At 43.1% G+C, this 27413-nt stretch overlaps 2 protein-coding genes across 4 annotated transcripts; both read right to left on the bottom strand.

Annotated features, from left to right (window-relative positions):
- Positions 1-1083: 1083 nt before the first annotated feature.
- Positions 1084-17529, bottom strand: crfb2 (cytokine receptor family member b2). Of its 2 annotated transcripts, XM_031801208.1 has the most exons (9): positions 17380-17529; positions 16139-16292; positions 15360-15489; positions 13641-13819; positions 13224-13369; positions 12829-12994; positions 12619-12731; positions 5250-6028; positions 1084-3990 (listed from the first exon to the last, which is right to left on the bottom strand). In XM_031801208.1, the coding sequence occupies exons 2-8, from the start codon at positions 16185-16187 to the stop codon at positions 5255-5257; spliced, it is 1557 nt and encodes a 518-aa protein (XP_031657068.1). In that variant the 5' UTR covers positions 16188-16292; positions 17380-17529; the 3' UTR covers positions 1084-3990; positions 5250-5254. The 2 variants fall into 2 exon arrangements, with proteins under 2 accessions (XP_031657068.1, XP_020317459.2); XM_020461870.2 differs by having other exon boundaries at positions 1084-6028.
- On the bottom strand, positions 16838-26753 carry crfb1 (cytokine receptor family member b1). 2 transcript variants are annotated; one of them, XM_020461882.2, is made up of 8 exons: positions 26595-26753; positions 26073-26188; positions 24560-24680; positions 22635-22795; positions 22259-22407; positions 20721-20880; positions 20403-20530; positions 16838-20048 (listed from the first exon to the last, which is right to left on the bottom strand). In XM_020461882.2, exons 2-8 carry the CDS (start codon positions 26119-26121, stop codon positions 19161-19163), a joined length of 1656 nt encoding a protein of 551 aa, XP_020317471.1. In that variant the 5' UTR covers positions 26122-26188; positions 26595-26753; the 3' UTR covers positions 16838-19160. The 2 variants fall into 2 exon arrangements, with proteins under 2 accessions (XP_020317471.1, XP_031657044.1); XM_031801184.1 differs by lacking the exon at positions 26073-26188 and having other exon boundaries at positions 26595-26752.
- Positions 26754-27413: the final 660 nt, after the last annotated feature.

Here is a 27413-nt window from a genome sequence, read left to right on the forward strand (position 1 = left end):
ACAGGTATTAAACAGGTTACAGCCAGAGAGACAGGTATTAAACAGGACAGTCAGAGAGACAGGACAGCAGCCAGAGAGACAGGTATTAAACAGGTTACAGCCAGAGAGACAGGTATTAAACAGGACAGTCAGAGAGACAGGACAGCAGCCAGAGAGACAGGTGTTAAACAGGACACCAGCCAGAGAGACAGGTATTAAACAGGACAGCCAGAGAGACAGGTATTAAACAGGACAGTCAGAGAGACAGGACAGCAGCCAGAGAGACAGGTATTAAACAGGACACCAGCCAGAGAGACAGGTATTAAACAGGACAGCCAGAGAGAGATATTATAGTAGAGCAAAATATTAGTACCAGAGATAATACACAAATCAAACATGTCAAGAACATGTTGTTTCAGAGAACAATGAAGCTACTGTAGGTAACGGATGCTGCTCTTTCCATGACATACACTGACCAGGTGAATCCAGGTGAAAGATATGATCCCTTATTGATGTCACTTGTTAAATCCACTTCAAAATCAGTGTAGATGAAGGGGAGGAGATAGGTTAAAGAAGGATTTTTAAGCCTTGGGACATACATTGTGTGTGCCATTCAGAGGGTGAATGGGCAAGACAAAATATTTAAGTGTCTTTCAATGGTGTATGGTAGTAGGTGCCAGGTGCACCGGTTTGAGTGTCAAGAACTGCATCGCTGCTGGGTTTTTCACGCTCAACAGTTTCCTGTGTGTATCAAGAATGGTCCACCACCCAAAGGAAATCCAGCCAACTTGATAACTGTGGGAAGCATTGGAGTCAACATGGGCCAGCATCCCTGTGGAACGCTTTCGACACTATGTGGAGGCCATGCCCCGACGAATTGACTGATCTGAGGGGTGCAACTCAATATTAGGAAGGTGTTCCTAATGTTTTGTACACTCCGTGTATTTCTTTGCTGTCCATTTTGATGTGATATTTTGAAGTGTTTTCTGTATTAGTTGTGTTTCTGTGGTTTGAAGGATATCTGTCAGGAACATGAAACTTCTAATGTTCTACTGAATAGTTTCTTAACTGTGTTTATAACAAACAATAAAACAAAATGTTAAGAATGGTAGAAAAATATTTTATTACATACAACATTAAGGATAAAAAAAAAAAAAATGTAGAAGATTTATAAAAAAAATTGATTGGCGTTAACAAATATTACATTTATTTTACAGATAAACGTTGATTGTAAAATTTGTAAAAATTTGTAAAATACACACTTCAAAAGAACGACTTTTTCCTGAATATGTAACAGATTAAATGTTTCTTACAGTATAGCAAAAAGCAAGTAAACAAGTACTACTACGATGATCGCATAAACACTAAAAAGTATGTTGACCTTCTGAATAAGTACAGAATACTGTATTGTATAGCTTGACCAGTGATGACGTTTGCCCGTTAGCATTAGCCAGTAGTACTAATGCTGTCTGTGAACATCGATAATATAACCCCAAAGTACTTGTAAACCTAATTTAAACATTTGATAAATGGCTCTCACATATTACCTCAACTCCGCTGAGGTAATATGTACTTTACATTGCTAACACACTAAAACGACATGCACAGCACACTTATTTAAACTGACACACAGAGAGCAAAACCTCTTCTCAAGTCTCCAAAAGTCTAAACACATTTTCTGCTTTACACACATTTTGCAATTCGAAATGACACTTTTTTTTAAATGCACTGCACACGGTTCTCTGCAGAAGACACAACAATCTGACATAAATTCACATGTTTGCCATTTCAAAACACTGCCATTCAAAATGACATGACATGAGCTAATTGGCCAATACATGTGCCACCTGGCCAAACACCTCAATGGTTAATTGTTACCACTTCAATCAGGAAGTAAGCACTATGAAAAGACCACAGGTGAGCACCTTTTGTTTTACAACAATAATGGAAGCCGTTGCAGAGAGATGTAGAGGAAGGGTGAGAATGAGAGGGGGAGGAAGAGTGAGAGGTAGGAGTAGAGCTGGTAGAGGAATTCATGGCCAAAGACAACTTTCAAATGAAATCAGAGCAACCTTAGTTGATCATGTCATCAACCATGGGCTGACAATGTGAGAGGCTGGACAGAGAGTGAAATCAGAGCAACCTTAGTTGATCATGTCATCAACCAAGGGCTGACAATGCGAGAGGCTGGACAGAGTGAAATCAGAGCAACCTTAGTTGATCATGTCATCAACCATGCGCTGACAATGTGAGAGGCTGGACAGAGAGTGCCGTTTTACTGTCGCCTGTGTCCTCCGGACGTTGAGACTGGAGTACAGGTATGTAACCAACATTTCTTTCACACTATGTAGTACACCCCATGTCATAGTGTATCAGTTGGGTGACACCTGTTTACTTCATGAACGGCTGATGTCATACACCAACTGCACACATTTCAGCAAACCCACCATTTCTCGTGCAATACCTCCCACCATACTCACCATTTCTGAACCCCATAGAAGAGTTATTTTCGGCATGGTGGTGGAAGGTATACGACCGGCAGCCCTTAGTGCGCAGGCCTCTTGTGTAGGCTATGGAACAGGCATGTGATGAGATTGATGTGGGTGGGATTCAGGGATGGATAAGGCACTCAAGGCGCTTCTTCCCTCGATGTCTGGCAAGGGAAGATATTGCCTGTGATGTGGACGAGGCGTTGTGGCCAGACCCAGCTGTGATGTGGACGAGGCGTTGTGGCCAGACCCAGCTGTGATGTGGACGAGGCGTTGTGGCCAGACCCAGCTGTGATGTGGACGAGGCGTTGTGGCCAGACCCAGCTGTGATGTGGACGAGGCGTTGTGGCCAGACCCAGCTGTGATGTGGACGAGGCGTTGTGGCCAGACCCAGCTGTGATGTGGACGAGGCGTTGTGGCCAGACCCAGCTGTGATGTGGACGAGGCGTTGTGGCCAGACCCAGCTGTGATGTGGACGAGGCGTTGTGGCCAGACCCAGCTGTGATGTGGACGAGGCGTTGTGCTGCCTAATTATTTTTCACGCCTTTTTTTTCTATATATTTCTTTCTGCACTTTTCTTTTTCAGTTGACAGTTTTTTTGTCAGCATATTTTTGTTCATTCCAATGTAAATATATCTGCTGTGCATATGTTGCACTGACTTGTTTTGGTGAAAAATAAAATGTTTCAACAGCATGTGTGTGTATCTGCAAATATTTCTGTGCATCTGAAGAATTTTCTAGAATTTGAACTATTTTAGTATTATGGCAAAGCATCCTAAAGATGAGAGTGCTTTTCATTATGCCCAACAGTGTGTAGTTGGTTAGACAAACATCTGGTAATATGAACGAAGTGTGGGCCCATTTCATGCTAATGTTTGACTTTGATATATGAAGTTTGTCGCAGTGCTTCATTTTTCAGGATATTAGTATATTTTGCAGTTTGGGTGTGTGGTTTTGTGAATTGTGTTAAGTATTTGGATAAAACCAGCCTAGTTTACAAAATTGTGTTTTAGCAATTGGGAAAAACTAACAATTTAATGATGTAAAAAAAAAACATAATTCTATATGTCTAAATACTTTTAAAAAACTGCAATAATATAGTACAGTCCATATCAATACAATTGGTTGGCCGACGACTCAAACTAAATACTCCGCTGTTCTGTCGTTCGCTACATACTTCAGTCAAACTGACATCACAAGGAGGGGGTGTTGTACAAAACAAAGTCATCAGCGATTGGATCATCTCTGACCAATCAGAGTATCAAAAACCCAATGACACATTTTCTAAACAGCGCTTTATCCACGTGTTCGTTCTGGCTCTGGTCCAATCCATCAGTTTCTGGGACCAATCAGAATGGTTAGAAAGTGTTTGCATTCTAGAAATCGTTGGAGGTACTCGGATCCAGACTCATTGCGGAGAAGAAACTAACGTCCGTGGGCGTGGCGTAGCATATGGCCGGAGCAAGGAGTCTGGGTAGTCAGGCAAATACATTGGCTCTTTCTCTTTTAAATTTCAACTGGTCTGAAAATACAAGAGAAGTCAAAGCAATATGATGGAGAGATAAACAGTTATTTTCACATAGTGCAGATAAAGGAGCAGTCGGTAGCCTGGTGGTTAGAGCGTTGGACTAGTAACCAGCAGGTAGCCTAGTGGTTAGAGCGTTGGACTAGTGACCAGCAGGTAGCCTAGTGGTTAGAGTGTTGGATTAGTAACCAGCAGGTAGCCTAGTGGTTAGAGCGTTGGACTAGTAACCAGCAGGTAGCCTAGTGCTTAGAGCGTTGGACTAGTAACCAGCAGGTAGCCTAGTGGTTAGAGCGTTGGACTAGTAACCAGCAGGTAGCCTAGTGGTTAGAGCGTTGGACTAGTAACCAGCAGGTAGCCTGGTGGTTAGAGCGTTGGACTAGTAACCAGCAGGTAGCCTGGTGGTTAGAGCGTTGGACTAGTAACCAGCAGGTAGCCTAGTGGTTAGAGCGTTGGACTAGTAACCAGCAGGTAGCCTAGTGGTTAGAGCGTTGGACTAGTAACCAGCAGGTAGCCTAGTGGTTAGAGCGTTGGACTAGTAACCAGCAGGTAGCCTAGTGGTTAGAGCGTTGGACTAGTAACCAGCAGGTAGCCTAGTGGTTAGAGCGTTGGACTAGTAACCAGCAGGTAGCCTGGTGGTTAGAGCGTTGGACTAGTAACCAGCAGGTAGCCTAGTGGTTAGAGCGTTGGACTAGTAACCAGCAGGTAGCCTGGTGGTTAGAGCGTTGGACTAGTAACCAGCAGGTAGCCTAGTGGTTAGAGCGTTGGACTAGTAACCAGCAGGTAGCCTAGTGGTTAGAGCGTTGGACTAGTGACCAGCAGGTAGCCTAGTGGTTAGAGTGTTGGACTAGTAACCAGCAGGTAGCCTAGTGGTTAGAGCGTTGGACTAGTAACCGGAAGGTAGCCTAGTGGTTAGAGCGTTGGACTAGTAACCGAAAAGTTCCTGGATCGGATCCCCGAGCTGACAAGGTAAAAATCTGTCGTTCTGCCCCTGAACAAGGCAGTTAACCCACTGTTCCCCGGGTAGACGGTCATTGTAAATTAGAATTTGTTCTTAACTGACTTGCCTCGTTAAATAAAGGTTATAACAAAATAAAGGAAGGACAAGGAAGCCACTTCAGGCTACCTTGGGACCTTGATATTTATGCCAGAACAGTACACTGAATGTCCACAGGTAGGCACCATATGGCTTTCATTACCAAATAAAAAAAACTCCTGGCAAAAAAAAAAATGGAATGGTTAATTGTGCAACAAATTACTTCTCTCATCGCCTCATGTAACCAAAATACTCATCTTCCTCCTCCTCTTCCTCAGAGGTAGCAGTGTGCGTCTGTGTTATGGCAGGCTCTGTGGCCCAACACTTGGTGTCAGAGGGCAGGAAGGGAGTGGTGGGCTCAGGGGGCCCCCCCAGAGAGCGGGGTTCTGGATCCTTCATCTCCTCATGTCTACCTAGGGTTACAGACAGCAGGTTGACATCCAAGCAGCTCTCCTCCTCCTCCGGATGAAATCCCCCTGTGTCCCTCTCTGAGGAAAGACTGAAGCTCAAGTCCTGTCCCCGTGAGGCACATTGAGCTGGCTCTGTAAGCTGACTGGTTTGTGAGGGTCCAGACGGTGGATGGTTGTTTGATAGAGACATTGAGAGGCCGTCAGGCCTGAGCAGAGATTCAGGCTGCTGGTCGCTGGTTATGAAGAGAGGAACGTGAGGGCGGTTGGACTGCGTCTCAGCGGTGGTCTGAGTGTCAGTGGGAGATGCCAGAGAGCGTGTGCTTAGATAGGGGTGTAGGAACACCTCTGCTCTAGAGGAAGAGGAGGAAGAGAGGGGGTTATGAGAGGTCAGACCAGCAGTGATCCCTCGTGTCTTGTATCCTTGTCCTCCCCCACTGCTTCGCTCTGTCTCTGCCTCGCTTTCTTCCTCACTCTCTGTGTCCTTCCCAGTGCTTCCTAAAGGGGGCGATGGTGGCACTAGAAGCACTAAGGGACATGGTTTCTCATCACAGGGCACTGGGTATAGGCTCTCCTCGTGGTGTTGTATTGAGCTCTGCAGAGGAGAGATAGAGTTCATCTGTGAGGTGAGACACGTACCACAGAATAAGACCATGGCTACCGAAAATGTTTTTAAATACGTAGATTACGTAGACTAAAAAACCAAAACAAGTCTTAAATCAACAGAGCGTTGCGCCTCTTTTGACACCATGTGTGAGCCTGTGACTAAGGTCACCTCATGAATACTAAAAGCACCGCTGTGGTCAACACTTCATGATAGAACAAATCAAACAGTGAGCAGATGGGAAACAACCTAGCTTTCATTGGCACATTGTTAGCCTGGACCCCCCCCCCCCTCCACTGTGTGATATGTTAATTCAGCTGTGTGGTTTAAATCAGCCCCCCCCCCCCCCTCCACTGTGTGATATGTTAATTCAGCTGTGTGGTTTAAATCAGACCCCCCCCCCTCCACTGTGTGATATGTTAATTCAGCTGTGTGGTTTAAATCAGACCCCAGCCCCCCCCCCCCCCCCCCTCCGTGATATGTTAATTCAGCTGTGTGGTTTAAATCAGACCCCAGCCCCCCCCCCCCCCCCCCCCTCCACTGTGTGATATGTTAATTCAGCTGTGTGGTTTAAATCAGCCCCCCACACTGTGTGATATGTTAATTCAGCTGTGTGGTTTAAATCAGACCCCCCCCCCCCTCCACTGTGTGATATGTTAATTCAGCTGTGTGGTTTAAATCAGCCCCCGCCCCCCCACTGTGTGATGTGTGGTTTAAATCAGCCCCCCGCCCCCCCCCCTCCACTGTGTGATATGTTAATTCAGCTGTGTGGTTTAAATCAGACCCCAGCCCCCCCCCCCCTCCACTGTGTGATATGTTAATTCAGCTGTGTGGTTTAAATCAGCTCCCCGCCCCCCCCCCCCCCTCCACTGTGTGATATGTTAATTCAGCTGTGTGGTTTAAATCAGCCCCCCACACTGTGTGATATGTTAATTCAGCTGTGTGGTTTAAATCAGCCCCCCCCCCCCCCCCCCCCTCCACTGTGTGATATGTTAATTCAGCTGTGTGGTTTAAATCAGACCCCCCCCCCCACTGTGTGATATGTTAATTCAGCTGTGTGGTTTAAATCAGACCCCAGCCCCCCCCCCCCCCCTCCACTGTGTGATATGTTAATTCAGCTGTGTGGTTTAAATCAGCCCCCCACACTGTGTGATATGTTAATTCAGCTGTGTGGTTTAAATCAGACCCCCCCCCCCTCCACTGTGTGATATGTTAATTCAGCTGTGTGGTTTAAATCAGCCCCCCGCCCCCCCCCCCTCCACTGTGTGATGTGTTAATTCAGCTGTGTGGTTTAAATCAGCCCCCCACACTGTGTGATATGTTAATTCAGCTGTGTGGTTTAAATCAGCCCCCCGCCCCCCCCCTCCACTGTGTGATATGTTAATTCAGCTGTGTGGTTTAAATCAGACCCCCGCCCCCCCCCCCTCCACTGTGTGATATGTTAATTCAGCTGTGTGGTTTAAATCAGCCCCCCGCCCCCCCCCCTCCACTGTGTGATATGTTAATTCAGCTGTGCGGTTTAAATCAGCCCCCCGCCCCCCCCCCCCTCCACTGTGTGATATGTTAATTCAGCTGTGTGGTTTAAATCAGCCCCCCACACTGTGTGATATGTTAATTCAGCTGTGTGGTTTAAATCAGCCCCCCGCCCCCCCCACTGTGTGATATGTTAATTCAGCTGTGTGGTTTAAATCAGCCCCCCGCCCCCCTCCACTGTGTGATATGTTAATTCAGCTGTGTGGTTTAAATCAGACCCCAGCCCCCCCCCCCCCCCCTCCACTGTGTGATATGTTAATTCAGCTGTGTGGTTTAAATCAGCCCCCCGCCCCCTCCCCTCCACTGTGTGATATGTTAATTCAGCTGTGTGGTTTAAATCAGACCCCAGCCCCCCCCCCCCCTCCACTGTGTGATATGTTAATTCAGCTGTGTGGTTTAAATCAGCCCCCCACACTGTGTGATATGTTAATTCAGCTGTGTGGTTTAAATCAGACCCCCGCCTCCCCCCTCCACTGTGTGATATGTTAATTCAGCTGTGTGGTTTAAATCAGCCCCCTGCCCCCCCCCTCCACTGTGTGATATGTTAATTCAGCTGTGTGGTTTAAATCAGACCCCCGCCCCCCCCCTCCACTGTGTGATATGTTAATTCAGCTGTGTGGTTTAAATCAGCCCCCCACACTGTGTGATATGTTAATTCAGCTGTGTGGTTTAAATCAGACCCCCCCCCCCCCCCCCCCCTCCACTGTGTGATATGTTAATTCAGCTGTGTGGTTTAAATCAGACCCCCGCCCCCCCCCTCCACTGTGTGATATGTTAATTCAGCTGTGTGGTTTAAATCAGCCCCCCGCCCCCCCCTCCACTGTGTGATATGTTAATTCAGCTGTGTGGTTTAAATCAGACCCCAGCCCCCCCCCCCCCTCCACTGTGTGATATGTTAATTCAGCTGTGTGGTTTAAATCAGACCCCAGCCCCCCCCCCCCCCCCCCCCCCCCTCCACTGTGTGATATGTTAATTCAGCTGTGTGGTTTAAATCAGCCCCCCACCCCCCCCTCCACTGTGTGATATGTTAATTCAGCTGTGTGGTTTAAATCAGCCCCCCACCCCCCCCTCCCCCCTCCACTGTGTGATATGTTAATTCAGCTGTGTGGTTTAAAACAACAACAATGTTTGCAAATATGGACTTCGACCTCATTGGTTGTTTTTTTTGCTCTGACATGCACCGTCTACTGTGGGACCTTAAATAGACAAGTGTGAGCCTTTCCAAATCATGCCCAATCAATTTAATTTACCACAGGTGGACTCCAATAAAGTTAATCGAAACATCTCAAGGATGATCAATAGAAACAGAATGCACCGGAGCTAAACTGAGTCTCATCGCCAAGGGTCTGAATTCTTTACGTAAATACGTTTCTTTTTTATATACATTTGCAAAAATGTTTAATAACTTGTTTTTTGCTTTGTCATTATGGGGTATTGTGATGTCATTACGGGGTATTGTGATGTCATTACGGGGTATTGTGATGTCATTATGGGGTATTGTGATGTCATTACGGGGTATTGTGATGTCATTATGGGGTATTGTGATGTCATTACGGGGTATTGTGATGTCATTACGGGGTATTGTGATGTCATTATGGGGTATTGTGATGTCATTATGGGGTATTGTGATGTCATTACGGGGTATTGTGATGTCATTACGGGGTATTGTGATGTCATTATGGGGTATTGTGATGTCATTACGGGGTATTGTGATGTCATTACGGGGTATTGTGATGTCATTACGGGGTATTGTGATGTCATTATGGGGTATTGTGATGTCATTATGGGGTATTGTGTGTAGATTGATGAGGGAAATGTTTTATTTCATAAACTTTAGAATACAGCTGTAACGTAACAAAATGTGGAAAAAGTCAAGGGGTCCGAATGGTTTCTGAATGCACCGTATACAAAAGTATCCGATAAAGAGACTAGGAGAGAAACAAGAGGGCTTTTGTTTGAACCAAGTTGGTTGCAGCAGCCTGGGGCTTCAGCTGTCTGGTAAACACGGTGCCGTTTCAGTCTTTGTGACCACAGCACAATTACATGCATCACAGTTGGTTGGGTGTGTGACTTGCAGCTCTTTCCGGCATTGTGCAGGGCTGTATTTCTTTTAGGGTGTAGATCAGCTTTAACAATGCAGACAGATTGTAGCTTCTATCAATGTAATTGTCTGCATCACTTCCAATCCCCCTGTATATTTTTAGTTGTTGTAAACATATACAGTACCAGTCAAAAGTTTGGACACCGACTCATTCAAGGGTTTTTCTTTATTTTTTTACTATTTTCTACATTGTAGAATAATAATGAAGACATTGACTGGTACTGTATATATTAAAATATATTTATATTTTCCTTTATAATTTCCCCCTAACTTTACCACTCCTCCTCTAATTGGATTAAACAAAATTTTTCACAAAAGTTCTGAACTTATATACACGGACAAAGTATACTTTACATTAGTTATCTTGTAGTTACTAATCCCATCCTTCAGCTCCACACAACCCCTCTCAGAAAATCTCTTCACACCATCACTTTTATATTTCTACTTGCCATATATTTTTCAACTGTGCTATGATGTTCACAAAAGTTTTGAATCTTTCTTATTCTCATAGTTTCTACTGATTGTATATTAAATATTTGTTTTTTAATTGCTAAAAGTATTACTATATTATTTATCAAATCACCCAGTAGTGCTAACTGCTGAGTTAGTTCCAAGTCAATGTTGCACTTCTCCAACCATCCTGGACCTGCGACCAAAAACAATCTACACATGTACAAAATTATTTATTCAAAATGTTTATACTAATTTAAATAGACACATTTTAAGTTTTGAATCCACCGTTATTTTGCTGCAATTAGTTGATTGTAATTCTGGGTAGAGCAGACATTTCCATGTATTTCTGTAAACTGCATGTGTGACTTAACTCCACCAGTCATATTTATGATATAATTTATAAAGATTATACTTTTTTTTGTAATGTTTTTTTATATTTTTAAATCTATTAGTATATTTGAGTTGAACCACTATCTGTTTTATTATTTGTTCTGTCTTTTCTGGTGGATTAAACTGAAATTGAAACCAACTTTCTAAGGCTTGTTTTAAATATAGCAATATTTTGGAGATTATTTCATTTTAAAATATCCTAAAGTAATAGATCGTAACCTGAATAAAGGGAAAAAGGCCATTCTTGAACATGGGGTGAGACATTCTTACTAATTTGCTAGAGAACCAGTCTAGATTTAAAATAACGTTTGTATGACTGAAGCTTTTAGTAAGAGGTCTAAGAGGTCTAATCATTTCTGCCCTCCGAATTCATCTTCATTATATAAATAATCCTGTTTAATTTTGTCTGATTTGCCATTTCAGATAAACTTGAATATTTTTTGATGATATCATTTAAAAACACAGGTTGTTAGGTATAGGCAGGGTCAAATCCAGTCAGCTGATGTTCTGAAAGAGCTGCAAAATCTGGACCCATACAAATCAGCCGGGCTAGACAATCTAGACCCTTTCTTTCTAAAATGATCTGCCGAAATTGTTGCAACCCCTATTACTAGCCTGTTCAACCTCTATTTCATGTCATCTGAGATTCCTTTTATTTTACCCCTTTTTCTCCCCAATTTTGTGGTATCCAATTGTTTAGTAGCTACTATCTTGTCTCATCCCTTATCTCATCGCTTATAAATTCCAGGCATACTTAATCAAATCCTTTTTAAAGTCAGCTATGAATACCAGACCTGGTTTCCCAGATTATTTTTATAGTGTTCTATTGTTTCCAGTATTTATCTTATATTATCTCCATTGTATCATCGATGTAAAAAAAAAAATCTGTCTGATTAGGTTGAATAATATCAAACAATACATTTTTAATTCTATGTACTATGCATTTGACTAGAACACTGACATGTAAGGGGCCTCCAATTTAGTTTAAATGGACTGGATCTTTATATTTACCACCTGGGTCCTGTTTCAGTAATAATGAAATCACACCTTGTTGAGTATCTGGTAATCTACCATTTCTATTAAAACATGCTAATCGTGGTCTTCTGACTATATTAAAAGTGTGGTATACTTCCACTGGTATGCCATCCAACCCTGGAGTTCTCTCAGACATACATAAAGCCTTTAATTGCATCAAGAAATTCATCCTTTGTAATTTGGCCTTCACACTAAAAAAAAAACATGTGCTTAAAGTACTTTGCTTCCCCTTTCAAAATATAGTTTGGTGCATCATGGGTTATTTTTAGTAGCATTTTCAATGTTGAAGATTAAAATAAATAATTGTGAAGGGCTGTCAATCTCCACTGTCTGAGCCTCCTGTTGACATTTTAGCATGAGCTAATGTTAAGATTTGTGACCTAACACTCTTCAGTCAGTTCTACCTTGTTCCAGACCTCTTTTTCCTCCCCAGTTTCATGGTATCCAATTGGTAGTTACAGTCTTGTCTCATCGCTGCAACTCCTCAAGAGAGGCGAAGGTCGAGAGCCATGCGTCCTCCGAAACACAACCCAGCCAAGCCGCACTGCTTCTTGACACACTGCTTGGTTAACCCGGAAGCCAGCTGCAACCGTGTGTCGGAGGAAACGCCGTACAGCTGGCGACCAAAGTCAGCGTGCATGCGCCCGGCTCGCCGCATGGAGTCGCTAGAGCACGATGGGACAAGGACTACGCCAAACCCTCCCCTAACCTGGACTAACTTGCCGCCTCATGGGTCATCCGGTCTCGGCCAGATGCGTCACAGCCTGGGATCAAACCCGGGTCTGTAGTGACGCCTCTAGCACTGTGATGCAGTGCCTTAGACCGCTGCGCCACTCGGGAGGCCAGTCCCAGACCCCTTCTGATCGAGTATTCCAACCATGTCCTGCCTTCTAGGGTGTTTTTCCTAGTTTCTGTGCTTCTGCATTGCTTTCTCTCTGGGGTTTTAGGCTGGTATCTGTGAAGCACTTTGTGACAACTGCTGTTGTTAAAAGATATTTATAAAATTGATTTTATTGATTGATTGAAACCAGGGCTAGAATAGATCTATCTGTATCAGTCTATAGCTTACCAGTACTTCTGGAAGGTGTTGTCTCAGACAGATGAATCCAGTGCGGAACAGTAGGGTAGTAGTAAACAGCCCAGACAACACAAGCAAACACAAAACCACTGAGATCTCTGCGCCTGTGGAGAGAGATCGACAGTCAGAACACAAAGACCACATATGTGCTTGCGCGCACGCACGCACGCACGCACGCACACACACACACACACAGTGTACCTGCGTTGTACTTGGCAGCTGTGAAGGCACAGTGTGGTTGGCTGTAGGAAGAGTTCTTGTCGCTTCTCTCCTCGCTGCCCCTTATTCTGACGGAGACACAGTACTCTCTGCCTGGAGCCAGGTTATTTAGAATCTTTTCTTTCAGAGACTTCATCTCCTCAGAGTACTGGACACACAACAGAAACCAATCAAACCAATGCGTCATGCTTGAATACACCGAGTTATTCAGCACTGAAATGAGAACATGGCATGCAATAAGTAAAGCATCTCTGACGATGCAGTGATGATGTTATACTGTGTGTGAATCTGTCACTCAATATCAAAATGACCCCATGTAGCTCCAACCCTTAGGCATGTTTTAGATTTTCAAAAGGTTTGGCTCTTCCTGTCCTCACCTTAGCTCCATGCCTGCTGCTTCTGATGCTTAAACTGTAGCGGAAACTGTCGTAGACATCCCACAAGCCGTCCACAGGAGGCCTCAGGTTCACACATAGAGTGCTGCCGCAGGCCTTAACACTCACCAAGGGCGGGTCCAGGAGGGCTACAGGACACACAGAGGGACAAACAGCACTTAGTGGCTGGTGTTCAACCAAGCAGTTTTAAAGTCTCTCCAGAAAGGGGAGAACATGTTTTTTTTAAATGAAGAACATCTCAGCCTACTAGTTGTTCCGCTAGCGCTCTTGAACACAACTCCAACGTATTATAACATTAACCCTACAAACTCCATTCCCGGCCCCTCCTTCCCCCACAACCCTGATAAGCACTGGCCTGCTCTCCTTTTCGGGCGTGACTGAGGAAACGCTGACACTCACTGCCATCGATGGGTTTAAAGCCGCTTTGGTTGCCCGGGGGTGAGACTTCGTTCCCAGACACAGCGAACACCCTGTTGTAGTAGGTGTGACTGCGGCTTGAGAATGCTTTAGTCAGGTTACACACCAGAGGGGACTCCACGTGCTCACAACCAGCCACCACCTCCCAAGACTGGCCACCCCTAATTTAAATGAGGGGGGAAAAAAAAGAGAGAGGTAATGATAGACAGAGAGAGAGAGAGAGAGAGAAGATCAAGTCTAGTTTATTTGTTTGCTAGTTGGCCATTACACAGTACCGTAATTTACGGACTATAAAGCCACTACTTTATTCCCACGCTTTGAACCTCGCGGTTTATACAATGACGCGGCTAATTTATGGATTTTTCCCCACTTTCACAAGATTCATGCCGCCAAAAAAAACTGAGCACCGTCACATAATGTGACGTAAATCGAGCGCGCTCAAACTTCCCATCATTCTGATTACGGTAGTAATCGGTAGTAATAATTTTACGGTAGTAATCATTTTGTCACCCTCATCATGTCAAAGACACGGAGAAATGCATATGACGCAGCTTTCAAGTTGAAGGCGATCGATCTGGCTGTTGGAAAATGAAATAGAGCTGCTGACAGCGTCGAGCATGGTCAAAAAATCCACTATCATCAACGGGTTTCGAAAGGCTGGACTGCTGCGTGTTGAAGAGGGCAGCGATCCAACATCGGATGAAGCAATTCTGAGGCTATTCAACTCCGACACCGAAGGAGATGACTTCAGTGCACAGGAGGAGGAAGATAGTGACCAATGACTTTCTTGGTAGGCTACTGTTTACTGCTATTTTTAAAAATGTTTGTTACAAGCAGTGTTTCGTTTAAAAGCCTATACATTTTTGTTACAAGCCGTGTTTAATTTAAAGGCTGTGTAAAGTTCATTTGTTTCAATGTACCGGTAGGCACTTGCGGCTTATAGACATGTGCGGCTTATTTATGTACAAAATATATATATTTTTTTAATTCAGTGGGTGCGGTTTATATTCGGGTGCGCTTAATAGTCCAGAAATTACGGTAGTTAGTATGGTGTGTGTATCATTGAGCTAAAATACAAGAAGACACTCCCAAGTCATGTTCTGACAAGTCTATCTTCACCTAGGTATATGATATAGTTCGGTTCTAATTCTCATTATGAAAGCTTAACCAAGTTTATTCTTCCCAGAGGGTCAATACAACTGCATTAGACAAAACATGTTTCCACCACCGCCACTAGTATATATACTCCAATTTAGGCACAACTCCTTCTCTCTAATCCTTACATCTATTATGGTTTGACGGGAAGACTAAGTAATAGGGCAATAAAGCATCATTTCTCCTTTTAAGGGGACCTGATCTGACCTCAACCCCTCATTTTCCTAACCCACAGATCACCATCCGTATCCCCTATAGCAATCCTGTGACTTCCTCCCGTCCACCCAACACATTCCAAAGCCATCTGGCTCCTACAGATAACCATTAACTTCTGATGTGAAACAAAATCAGTCGCTATCACTCCTGATACTTCTGAATATAAACAACGGTCTAAGTTTAACCCAGAATCAAAACAATATGTTGTGATTACAGTACTGAATCATTCAAAGAGCAAACACATCAAGGGAAAGCAGTTTGGGCCTATTTAACTGAGAGGATCAAAGAGCGAGAGAGATACTCATACTGAACGACACACCTACATCATACCTGCTAGAGAAAATCATCACGCGGTAGTACACGCTCCTGGGGGACCCCGAGCCTGGGTCCCACCTCAGCTGGTGGACAAAATGTCTGGAGGAGAGAGTCACATTGACTGGAGCAGGCAGATCACACACAGCTGAGAAAGAAGAGAAAAATACATTTGATTTTAGTGTGTCGTTTGAGTCCTGGATGCTGATTGGCTGAAAACCTGTGGTATATCAGACCCGTATACCACAGCATACTATGACACAAAAATCACTTGTTTTTGCTGCTCTAATTACATTGGTAACCAGTCTTTAATAATAGCAGTAAGGCATCTGGGGGGGGGGGGGGGTTGTGATATATGGCCAATATACCACAGCTAAGAGTTTTTATCCAGGCACTCCACTTCGTGTCGTGTGTAAGAACAGTCTTTAGCCGTGCTATATTGGCCAAATACCGCACCCCTTCGGGCCATATTGCTTAAATATACCCACTCAGGCCTTATTGATAAAAGCAACTTAAAGTATAGGCCTACACCCACACCATTTTGTTGTTGGGGTACGGCCACACCATTCAAACTCAGGAAAGATTATTTTTAACATATTTCGTTTTCCATCCCCCCCAAAAATGCTATTTCACCCATAATGGAATTAATTATAGGTCATTATTTCAAAGAAATCACACTGGACAGTCACTCGGAAATACAGTAATGATGACCACAATTATGAAGCCGTAACATTACTGAGGAAAATATATATTGTACAAGATGCAGAGGGACGACAAGCTATTCAAAAATGTCTCACCTGAATGTGCCTGTAGTAACCAGGTAACCATCCATATCACTGGAGACATGACACCATTGCCACAACACTCGGTGTGTCATGTCAATCAAGCTGACTCATACATCCTCCACCTTGACTCCACTGTGCAGCAGCTCTCATGTGCATCCTCTTCTAGCTGAAAAGGACAGACGGGCTTCATTGTCTCTTTGGGTGTGGTGTTTGTTCACTTGGTTTCAAAGGATCGGATGATTGAGTTGTGGATGTACTGTTTAACCGTGTTCATTCTTATGTGGTTGAGGGCGTCTGGGGTTCATAATTCACAACTCAAACCAACATTGTGCTGGAATTTTGGAAAGATAAAAGGAAACAGACTAATTTGGTAAGCTACATTAGGCTATTGCAATCAGGGTGGTGTCAGAATGTGTTTATTTTCCTTAACTCTTTTTTTTTTACAGAAATCTGCTGCTTTGTGATAATGGAAATGGGAACTTTTGTAGCTATGTGGCATAACTAGTTGATATCACAAATTCTCGTTTCAGGTGGCCAACTAGCAGAGGTGGATACTTGAGTAAAAGTACCACAATAGAAAATGAGTCGAGTAAAATTCACCCAGTAAAATACTACTTGAGTAAAAGTCTAAATGTATTTGACTTTAAATATACTTCAGTATCAGAAGTAGAAATATTTTCAAATTGCATATATTAAGCAAACCAGACCGCATAAATGTATAGTTTTTATTTACGGATCGTCAGGGGAACACTCCAACACCCAGACATAATTTACAAACTGAATCATTTGTGTTTAGTGAGTCCTCAGATCAGAGGCGGGAGGACCAGGGATGCGTGAATTGGACCATTTTCCTGTCCTGGCTAAGCATTCAAAATGTAACATGTACTTTTGGGTTGTCAGGGTTAAACTGTATGGAGTAAAAAATTTTACATCATTTTCTTTAGGAATGTAGTGAAGTAAAAGTAGTCAAAAAATATAAAATAGTAAAGCAGATAAGTAGTTTTAAGGGGGTAACGTTAAGTGGTACTTAAAGTATGTTTTACACCCCTGCCAACTAGCTACATCAACATTACCAAAATAAACGTGCAGAGAGATAGTAAGAACAAAACACGATAACCGCTAGTAAAACAAGTTAGCTGTCGGTTCCACTAATGCCATGATTCCGTTAGCTTATCGCTAACAAAGCCTAGGCCAAACGGTGGATATCCTTTGACAACACCAAGCATAATGCAATTACAATAAAACATAGCTACCGTTATGAGATGACATTTCACATTTCTGCCTGGTTGGCAACAGAAAGTCAAACAAGAAGAGCCAGTCCTTTGCCACAATTGGGGTGCTTTCCGTAACTGCTGCCTTGCCAGCTTGTAGAAATACAAAAAGGTTTTTGCCGCGTTCAAATCAACTGGGAACTCGGAAATCTCCGATTTACAGGCGTTAAAAAAACGAGTTACGGTTGGGAAAATAATTTCGAACCGTCATCCAACTCGGAATCTCGGGCCTCTTTCTAGAGATCAGATTTTCTCCCATGAAGATCATCGACCTCGTATTTTTCCGAGTTCCCAGTTGTTTTGAACGCGGCATAACAACGCTGCTGCTGGAAATGACGACAATGTTGAGCAACCAACCACAGATCTTTATAAGAACGGATTGGCTTTTCCTGGGGGACATTGTTTCACACTAAGCATTTCTTTTTTTAGAGAGCAGTGTACTTTAACATGACACACAAGTCTCGACGTATCAAGGAATTTCCCACATAATAACTTTTACAAACAATAGCCTAAAAAAAACACATTCTACACAAAAACCGGGTCACGATTTGATCATTGAGCTCTAATTCTTCTTTCATAAAATTGCACGTACATTACAATGAATGAAACGGACACATCAGTGGTATTCAAAGTCGGGGTGGAGGAACTGCATTAATGTCACCAAATAACAACAAAAAATACAAATTAATAGTACATGCTATAGTATGGGACAATATACAAACGTTTTTGAGAAACATCATTTCAAAAATCAAGTGTATCTGAATGAACAGAATCCTGATAACACGTAGAGCCATTTTAAGGCGGTCATTCGTTTTTAGGGTGAGGATCGTGAAAGTGTGAATACCTCTGTTTTACACACTTTCTCAACAGAAGACAATATTTGGGAAGGAATGGATGTGATAGAAGGCCTATCCAACCAAGTGGAATATCTGTGCAATTATCGGCTAAGACACTTACACTGTAGGCCTACACGGCACGCATGTGTAGCAGTGTGATGTTGTTCCCCTAGATTATGCACCAAGTTGCACACAATGACCAATTCAAATAGGCCAGGTCACTGAGGGGGATGTTAATCATTTGATAATAATAATTCAGTGTATTTTTTTAAATGTAAATTTAAATTTTTTTAAAATTTTTTAAGCTAATGTTTTTCTTTGGTGTACAAACACTTTTTCATATCAATATTGTACATGTGATTGTAAAAGTTTTGTATATTTTGGTTTGGTCCATCACGGGTTATCTGTATTTCCATACCCCCTTATTGTTCTCTTTTGCCTGACCTTCGGCTAGCAAGGTGCCTGAGAGCTATGACTGTGCCAAGGGTTAACATAATGTGTGTTGTCTCTTCATGTGCAGGTGCCTGAGAGCTAGGACTGTGCCAAGGGTTAACATAATGTGTGTTGTCTCTTCGTGTGCAGGTGCCTGAGAGCTAGGACTGCGCCAATGGTTAACATAATGTGTGTTGTCTCTTCATGTGCAGGTGCCTGAGAGCTAGGACTGCGCCAATGGTTAACATAATGTGTGTTGTCTCTTCATGTGCAGGTGCCTGAGAGCTAGGACTGTGCCAAGGGTTAACATAATGTGTGTTGTCTCTTCATGTGCAGGTGCCTGAGAGCTAGGACTGCGCCAAGGGTTAACATAATGTGTGTTGTCTCTTCGTGTGCAGGGCAAATAAAAATAATTCAACCAGCAGACCTTCAGTTGTGGCAGCGTCCTAATTAAAAGTACACACCGCAGAACGAACAACGCTACACACGCACGCATCAATGTCCCATATAGCCTGAGAAGTCTTCTTCCTCCTCCTCCTCTGTCTCATTGGGAGACTGCACAGTGCCAGTGTGCGTTACCAGGCAGTCAGAGTATGTCTTTGTACAGCTGACAGCATGTCTATCTGAATATTCAAAGTATTTGTGTGTGCAGTCTGCCCGTGACAGTACTAGGCCTGTATCTTCCTGTATCTCACCCTGTGATCCCATGCTGTCCAGTCCTAATGTCCTCTGTAAGGAGTCTATGGGAAGTAGAGGCTTCTGCTCCTGTTTGGAACAGCCTAATAAAACATCGGTCTCATGCTCCTCCTCCTCCTCCTCCCTCTTTAAAGCCCCCAGAGTCACAGAGAACAGATTGACGTTACCAGAGGTCTCCTCCCTCATCTCTTTCTCCACCTCCCTCATCTCTTTCTCCTCCTCTCCACCCAACCCTACAAGTCCCAGAGGTCTGGGTTGATCACCGTCTAGACTGGAAATGACCTTCGTTAGTTCACCTTTGACCTCGCTCTGACCCTGACCTCCAAGCACCACCACTCCCACAGGAACTTCCTCTTCCTCCTCAGCTGCTGTCTCAAAACTCAACCCCCCAGAATGCCCTGCTACGTTAAGAAGGGCAACATTAGCCCCTGATGCTTCCTGGGACTGTATGGTGCTGGAGCTGCTATCAAAGGAGAGCCCCGCATCGCGGTCCATGTAGACCGCGCCGTTTCCCCCCTCCTCCTCTTCATCCTCCTCCTCTTCCTCCCCTGCTCGGTTCGAGTTCTCTCTGTTGTGGTGTGCTTTTGTTGTGAGGGCCTTCCCTTGTTGCTCTGGCTCAGAGGATATGGAGACCAGGTCAGGAACTGTTCTCTCTGGGGTGACTAGGTAGCCCTCAACCAGGGCAGTCTGCAAGGGGAGAGGGAGAAGAGAGAGGCTGTGTTAGACACAGAGAAAAGCACAGTGATGTCACTGCCTGAAGCTGATTTAACTTTATGTGGACAACAGGGCATGAAAGAGTTGAAGTTAATGTTATTTGCCTTTTGCAGGAATTTACTTTGGCTTTGCATTTCTTAAGCTCCTCAAACTCACATCCAGGACCAACAAATCAACAAATGGCAAAGCCAAACAAATAATATCATAGACAAACAGTGAGTTTGATGAATGTAAACATGTTTCCCATGCCACTAAAGTCCTTTACATTGAAACAAATGGAGTGAGAGTGTAGGGTGTGGTTAGCTACAAGATAGAGCCATTTCTCACCAGTGATCTAGGCAGATGGGTCTTCAACTTGCACAAGAACCCAGTGTAGAACAAGATAAACATGAGAACCATCAGGCCTGCCCCACTCACAATGAGGAGAACCGACACCCCAGCTACAACAGCAGGGACTGGGGGGGGGGGACAAGTCATGGTTATACCCCAATCCAAGGTGCACTGAATGAACAGAATAATCCTGATAACAAAGAATTCCATGCAATATATTTAAAATAGTAACACAATGCCAACACATGACCTAATATCTGGCATGGTAAAACTGAGGATGAAGCATTGACTAACATAACTATAGACAATATTCACCTCTGTTAGCCTCCACAATACTGGTGTGTGCACACTTCCACTCAGAAAGCTGTGTTTTTTGGTTGGTGTTGATCATCGTATGCACCCTCACACAGTACTCTGTGCCCACATTCAAGTTCTCCAGCATATAACTTAAATGAGTTGTACGGGTCTCTTTGATCTGAAAATGAATATGATCGAAGAGTATTCATTTTTTAAATTAAATGGTCCTCATTCTCATTAAATGGTCCTCATTCTCATTAAATGGACCTCATTCTCATTAAATGGTCCTCATTCTCATTAAATGGTCCTCATTCTCATTAAATGGTCCTCATTCTCATTAAATGGTCCTCATTCTCATTAAATGGTCCTCATTCTCATTAAATGGTCCTCATTCTCATTAAATGGTCCTCATTCTCATTAAATGGTCCTCATTCTCATTAAATGGTCCTCATTCTCATTAAATGGTCCTCATTCTCATTAAATGGTCCTCATTCTCATTAAATGGTCCTCATTCTCATTAAATGGTCCTCATTCTCATTAAATGGTCCTCATTCTCATTAAATGGTCCTCATTCTCATTAAATGGTCCTCATTCTCATTAAATGGTCCTCATTTGTAAAAATAAAAAAAATACATTAAAAAAATAATATATATAATATATATATATACGTATAGAATGACACTACAATGAAGACAGGGAAAGGAGAGGCAGGAAACACAGGGAAAGGAGAGGCAGGAAACACAGGGAAAGGAGAGGCAGGAAACACAGGGAAAGGAGAGGCAGGAAACACAGGGAAAGGAGAGGCAGGAAATGATAGGCAGGAAACACAGGGAAAGGAGAGGCAGGAAACACAGGGAAAGGAGAGGCAGGAAACACAGGGAAAGGAGAGGCAGGAAACACAGGGAAAGGAGAGGCAGGAAACACAGGGAAAGGAGAGGCAGGAAACACAGGGAAAGGAGAGGCAGGAAACACAGGGAAAGGAGAGGCAGGAAATGATAGGCAGGAAACACAGGGAAAGGAGAGGCAGGAAACACAGGGAAAGGAGAGGCAGGAAACACAGGGAAGGGAAAGGCAGGAAACACAGGGAAAGGAGAGGCAGGAAACACAGGGAAAGGAGAGGCAGGAAACACAGGGAAAGGAGAGGCAGGAAACACAGGGAAAGGAGAGGCAGGAAACACAGGGAAAGGATAGGCAGGAAACACAGGGAAAGGATAGGCAGGAAAGGATAGGCAGGAAACACAGGGAAAGGAGAGGCAGGAAACACAGGGAAAGGCAGGAAACACAGGGAAAGGCAGGAAACACAGGGAAAGGCAGGAAACACAGGGAAAGGAGAGGCAGGAAACACAGGGAAAGGAGAGGCAGGAAACACAGGGAAAGGAGAGGCAGGAAACACAGGGAAAGGAGAGGCAGGAAACACAGGGAAAGGAGAGGCAGGAAACACAGGGAAAGGAGAGGCAGGAAACACAGGGAAAGGAGAGGCAGGAAACACAGGGAAAGGAGAGGCAGGAAACACAGGGAAAGGAGAGGCAGGAAAGGATAGGCATTGTTGTTTTTACCCGAGTCTCTCCTGCGCTCTTCCAGTCGATCTGAAAGGATACGGTGCTCCCATAGACATTTTGAATGGTTTCCATCTCAGGCAGTGTGATGTTGATTACCAGACAATTGCCACATCCATCCAAAGACAATGTCGGAGGACCAATAACAGCTGTGGAAGATATGATACTGTAGCATCATTTCACAATTAAATATTTTAATTTTTTAATTTTTTACAACATTATATTAAATATTATAAGACACATTGACACACAAATACATGCCTAGATTGTGTTATGTGATGTCAAAGAATGGCCCTCACACAAACACCTGGTTAAAATCCCAAGCAGAAGTATAGTCATCCACCTATTAGCAAGACAGAATGACCAGCAGACGTACTCTGTGTGTAGGGGGTGAAGGTGATCACGGTCAGGGGCGACTCTAAGAGCTCGTGGGAAGCCTGAACACACAATCTGTATTCTTCTTTGGGGTACTTCAGATCCAGCTTCTGATTTGTCATGTTGGTTTGATGCTGTAGCTGTAGGGTCATGTTGTTTTCTCTGTTAGGATAGAAACGAGGAGGTACATTTTCAATGTAGCGAATAAAATTACAAAGTAGACCCAGTTAAATTACTTCATTGACAAAATACAGTGAGTTCATTTTGGATTCCAAATCATTATAATTTTGAATCAATGTGGCCTTCAGACCTCAACAAGATATATTCTATCTGAGAGTGGTGTTGTGTAACCACATTTTCAACCAGAAAGTAGTCTTTCCTGTTCCATAATGGCTTACGAGTATTTATTCATGCATATATTATATTCCAAAAAGATTGGAAATGTATCTGATGATTTATCCATATTGGAAATGTATCTGGATGATTTATCCATATGTACATTAGATGATGCCCACATTGATCATGTCCAGGGTTAATACATATCTGGGTATCTGGATTGACGAAAAAGCTATCTTTCTAAAAAAGCAAATTACTGAGTTAGTTAAGAGGTCTTTAGGAATAGGGAATGTCTTTCGTTAAATAGCAGAAAACAAATCATTCAGTGTACATTCATTCCGATTTTAGACTACGGCGAAATCCTCTATATCAGGTTTACCCAAACTGGGGAACACGCAATGCCGTCGGGGGTACGCCAAATAAAAATGTGATTCACAGACCAAAAATATTATAATCAAACAGCACATTTTATATTTTTCCAACGGGACTATACATTTGGGTGAGTTTTTTTTCTTCCCCTCACCTGAGTAGCCTCATTTCACTGCCAAAAATAAGATAAACCATCTGGCGAAATAACAACAATGTCAAATACAGGTAGCCTTGTCAAATTATTAAGATCCAATCACATTAGCCGTTACTCATCCAATCACATTAGCCGTTACTCATCCAATCACATTAGCCGTTACTCATCCAATCACATTAGCCGTTACTCATCCAATCACATTAACTGTTACTCATCCAATCACATTAACCGTTACTCATCCAATCACATTCACCGTTACTCTCTCGATCGAAACCTTCACTCTTGCACAGACATTTAGAAATTAAACATGACAATGTGAAAAAAATGTTTTGAGCGAGAATTAAGATGACTTTCGAGTAGTAAGACGTGTATAAAAGCAACAGATACCATTAATAAGAAGGGGCTAGAAGCGTCTTATATGGTGAGCTACCGAGTGGCTAGGACAGGCAAGCCCCAAACTATTGTGGAGGACTTAATTCTTCCTGCTGCCGCGGATATGGGCTGGGACAATGCTGGGGGAAAAGGCCCAAAACAACGATACAGACAATGCCTTCATCAAACAACACTGTCTCACGATGCATAAGTGACATGGCATGAGATGTTTTGAAACAAATACTGCTTCGCACACAAGCCAGTGAATTCTATGCGTTACAGCTGGATGAGTCAACAGACGTAGCGCACCTGGCACAGCTCCTGGTGAGTGTCCATTACGCTTACGGGGGGTCAATTAAGGAAGACAAGACTCTTCTGCAAACCACTGGTAACCAGGACAACAGGAGAGGATATTTTGAAAGTACTGGACAGCTTTGTGACATCAAATGGACTTTGGTCAAGATGTGTTGGGATCTGTACTAATGGAGCAAAAGCCATGACAGGGAGACATTATCATTATTATTACTACACCTAACGTCTGACACACGTTACAACCCAGTCATATCAAGTGTCATGGGAATCAGATCTCCATCATTCATCTAAAGTCCATAAACCTTAACCACAATGCAGTAGTAGAATTATTCAATATGATAAACACAAACAAAATCATGATTATGGGTGATGTAGGTGACAACCTGTGTAAGATCTTGTACATGGTCCCGGGTGGTGTGCCTGGCCCAGGGATCCAGCGGAGAACATGGTGGAAGTTGAGAGAATCGATGGTAACATTGACCGGAGCAGGGAGGTTACACAGGGCTAGGATGGCAAAAGGGGATACAGAGAGGGACTGTAATCGTTAAACTCGTAAATGAAGATAACATACAGTATGTCAGTACAAGACACTATACTGCCCACAGACACAGACTGTTTGTGGGTGTATGTCTGAGAGCAACTAGAGACTTCAGTATCTTATCCCAGCCCAAGGTACAGTAAATCAATAACTTGCTACCTAGCCACCAGTAACCCCACCATGTTATGTAATCAATGGCCAATGGTTCCTTTCTTAATTTGACCATGACAGTTTATTACAAATGAGTCTTCAGTCTAAAAGACAGTATGGTTTGAAGTTTTTACCTTTTTTTTAACTAGGCAAGTCAGTTAAGAACAAATTCTTATTTTCAATGACGGCCTAGGAACAGTGGGTTAACTGCCTGTTCAGGGGCAGAACGACAGCTTGGGGATTTGAACTTGCAACCTTCCGGTTACTAGTCCAACACTCTAACCACTAGGCTACCCTGCCGCCCCTGACATGCATCCGAAAGGTACTGAGAAGTTCAGGAGACCATCAGGCAATAACGTTGTGTGATCTTCTGTGTTGAAAATAACACCATCATTGACTATGTTCTTTCCCCCTCTGATTTAGAGCATGGTCTTGTCCGCGCCATTCTAACGTCTTGTGGGCATAGTAGCTGGAAACAAGTGTTCCTGAGTCGTGTCTTTCAGTGAAAGGCATCATAATATTGTTAAGCTTAGAATGTTAAAAAGAGAGCCACATTTATAGGAAGAAAACAGAAACCGGTCTGTTAATTACAACCGCATCTAGAATCTGCCCCAAATTTTGTCTTGCGACCGCATTTTCAACTTGATCCCTAGTTTGGGAAACTCAGCACTGTTCAGCAGTAAACACGCTCAGCAGTAAACACGTTCAGCAGTAAACACGTTCAGCAGTAAACACGTTCAGCAGTAAACACGTTCAGCAGTAAACACGTTCAGCAGTAAACACGTTCAGCAGTAAACATGTTCAGCAGTAAACATGTTCAGCACACGTTCAGCAGTAAACATGTTCAGCACACGTTCAGCAGTAAACATGTTCAGCACACGTTCAGCAGTAAACATGTTCAGCACACGTTCAGCAGTAAACATGTTCAGCACACGTTCAGCAGTAAACATGTTCAGCACACGTTCAGCAGTAAACATGTTCAGCACACGTTCAGCAGTAAACATGTTCTGCACACGTTCAGCAGTAAACATGTTCAGCAGTAAACACGTTCAGCAGTAAACACGTTCAGCAGTAAACACGTTCAGCAGTAAACATGTTCAGCAGTAAACACGTTCAGCAGTAAACACGTTCAGCAGTAAACATGTTCAGCAGTAAACACTGCTACGTTGAACCTGTTCATAAACCCATAATAGCAGTGGGCAACTTACCATAAAAACACTGCAACATCAAATAAATAGATAGAAGGAAATATTTCATATCTTTTTTATTCCTAAAACCCTTTTAAAAAATTATCGAGAGGACTGGTCCATTGTTGGTCAATGTTCTGAAAAACAAAAGACATTAGAATCAAGAAGTAAAAATGAAGTTCTCACTCACACAAAAGGTTAAGGTAATGCAGTACTGTGAGGTTTGTGTGGCGTCTATTGCTCTAACGATCAGGTTGTATGATCTAACGTTGGGACAGGTGAGCAACACTTCACTCAATCTATGCTTACTTTAGGCTACTGTTATGTGTTTATATAAATATGTTGTCTACAACCAGTATGCAACTCTTGAAACGATTAAACACAACAAACAATTTTAATGAAGAAAATAAAATAGAGATTTGTGTCGTCTTCCAAGTCTACAGTGTTTCTAATAATGACTTCGCTTGTAAAAGGGGTAACGTTACGCTTGTCCTACACGTTTCTTGATCCGAACTAAATGCTGGCATTAATAAATAATTATACCTGAAGATATGCCTTCCTTGATGAATCCCTTTCAAAGAACGTGATATTTCCCCCCGTGGGTAAAAGCAGAAGAGAAAATAGACATGTAAACACATAAACAGTCTGACCGTGCTGTGAATACTAGCAATTTGTTCGTTTCTTTCGGTCACGTGTGTTTTCCAAACGTCACTCGTTTTCGTGAAATCACATGATAACCAGGTCGAACGCTCCCAAAAGGCAACGGGCAAATATGTGTGTAACTAAACCAAGATAGACCAGGGCCTGCCATTTGCAATGGGAACAAATGAGTCATATTGAGATGAGATCCTATTCGCCCGTTCTAGCAGATATCTGCATATTCATGTTAGGGAACCCTACTCGGTGAAGTGCGCGTGTGCAATAACTAAATTCGTCTTTGCGTTCCTTCTAAACAATGCATTTTTTTACAACTTTGGCAAATGTTAAAGTCTACAAAACATAGTCCACTCTGTTTACAACAGATTCTAGTTTTGGGAACAGAAAACTGTATTGAGATAAAAATGTTTAATCGATGAGAAAATGTGCAGAATGTTGGCCAAAATCCATCTCGTTGCGTCTTCTACCACTGCCGGCCACTGGGCTTCCTCTCACTACCATATTTGGTAGGGAGTTTAAACGCCAAGCGGATGCTTTACATTTATACATCTGGTGAAATATCTGTCTCATTGTTCTATTTGTGGAATGGACTTCTTCTATGGTATATTGACGATCGCACAATTAAATGTGCATCCGGCAACCTGCTGTGCGGGATGGAAACTGGATTCCCCAAAATGGAACAAAATACCAACAACAACAAAAAAC

This window comes from Oncorhynchus kisutch, linkage group LG2 (assembly GCF_002021735.2).
Source record: "Oncorhynchus kisutch isolate 150728-3 linkage group LG2, Okis_V2, whole genome shotgun sequence".
Lineage (NCBI taxonomy): Eukaryota > Metazoa > Chordata > Actinopteri > Salmoniformes > Salmonidae > Oncorhynchus > Oncorhynchus kisutch.

Bases quoted from the DNA above. Each gene is read 5' to 3' on its own strand.
- crfb2 (XM_031801208.1), bottom strand. From the start codon at position 16,187: ATGTCTCCAGTGATATGGATGGTTACCTGGTTACTACAGGCACATTCA. The intron at 13,820-15,359 runs GTATGATGTAGG...CATTTAAATTAG, and splicing joins GTGATGATTTTCTCTAGCAG to GGGTGGCCAGTCTTGGGAGG. The intron at 12,732-12,828 runs GTACACTGTGTG...CTCTCTCCACAG, and splicing joins AGCTGCCAAGTACAACGCAG to GCGCAGAGATCTCAGTGGTT.
- crfb1 (XM_020461882.2), bottom strand. From the start codon at position 26,121: ATGAAATATTTCCTTCTATCTATTTATTTGATGTTGCAGTGTTTTTAT. The intron at 24,681-26,072 runs GTAAGTTGCCCA...TTGCCATCCTAG, and splicing joins GATGTTGCAGTGTTTTTATG to CCCTGTGTAACCTCCCTGCT. The intron at 20,881-22,258 runs GTAAAAACAACA...ATTCATTTTCAG, and splicing joins AGAGCGCAGGAGAGACTCGG to ATCAAAGAGACCCGTACAAC.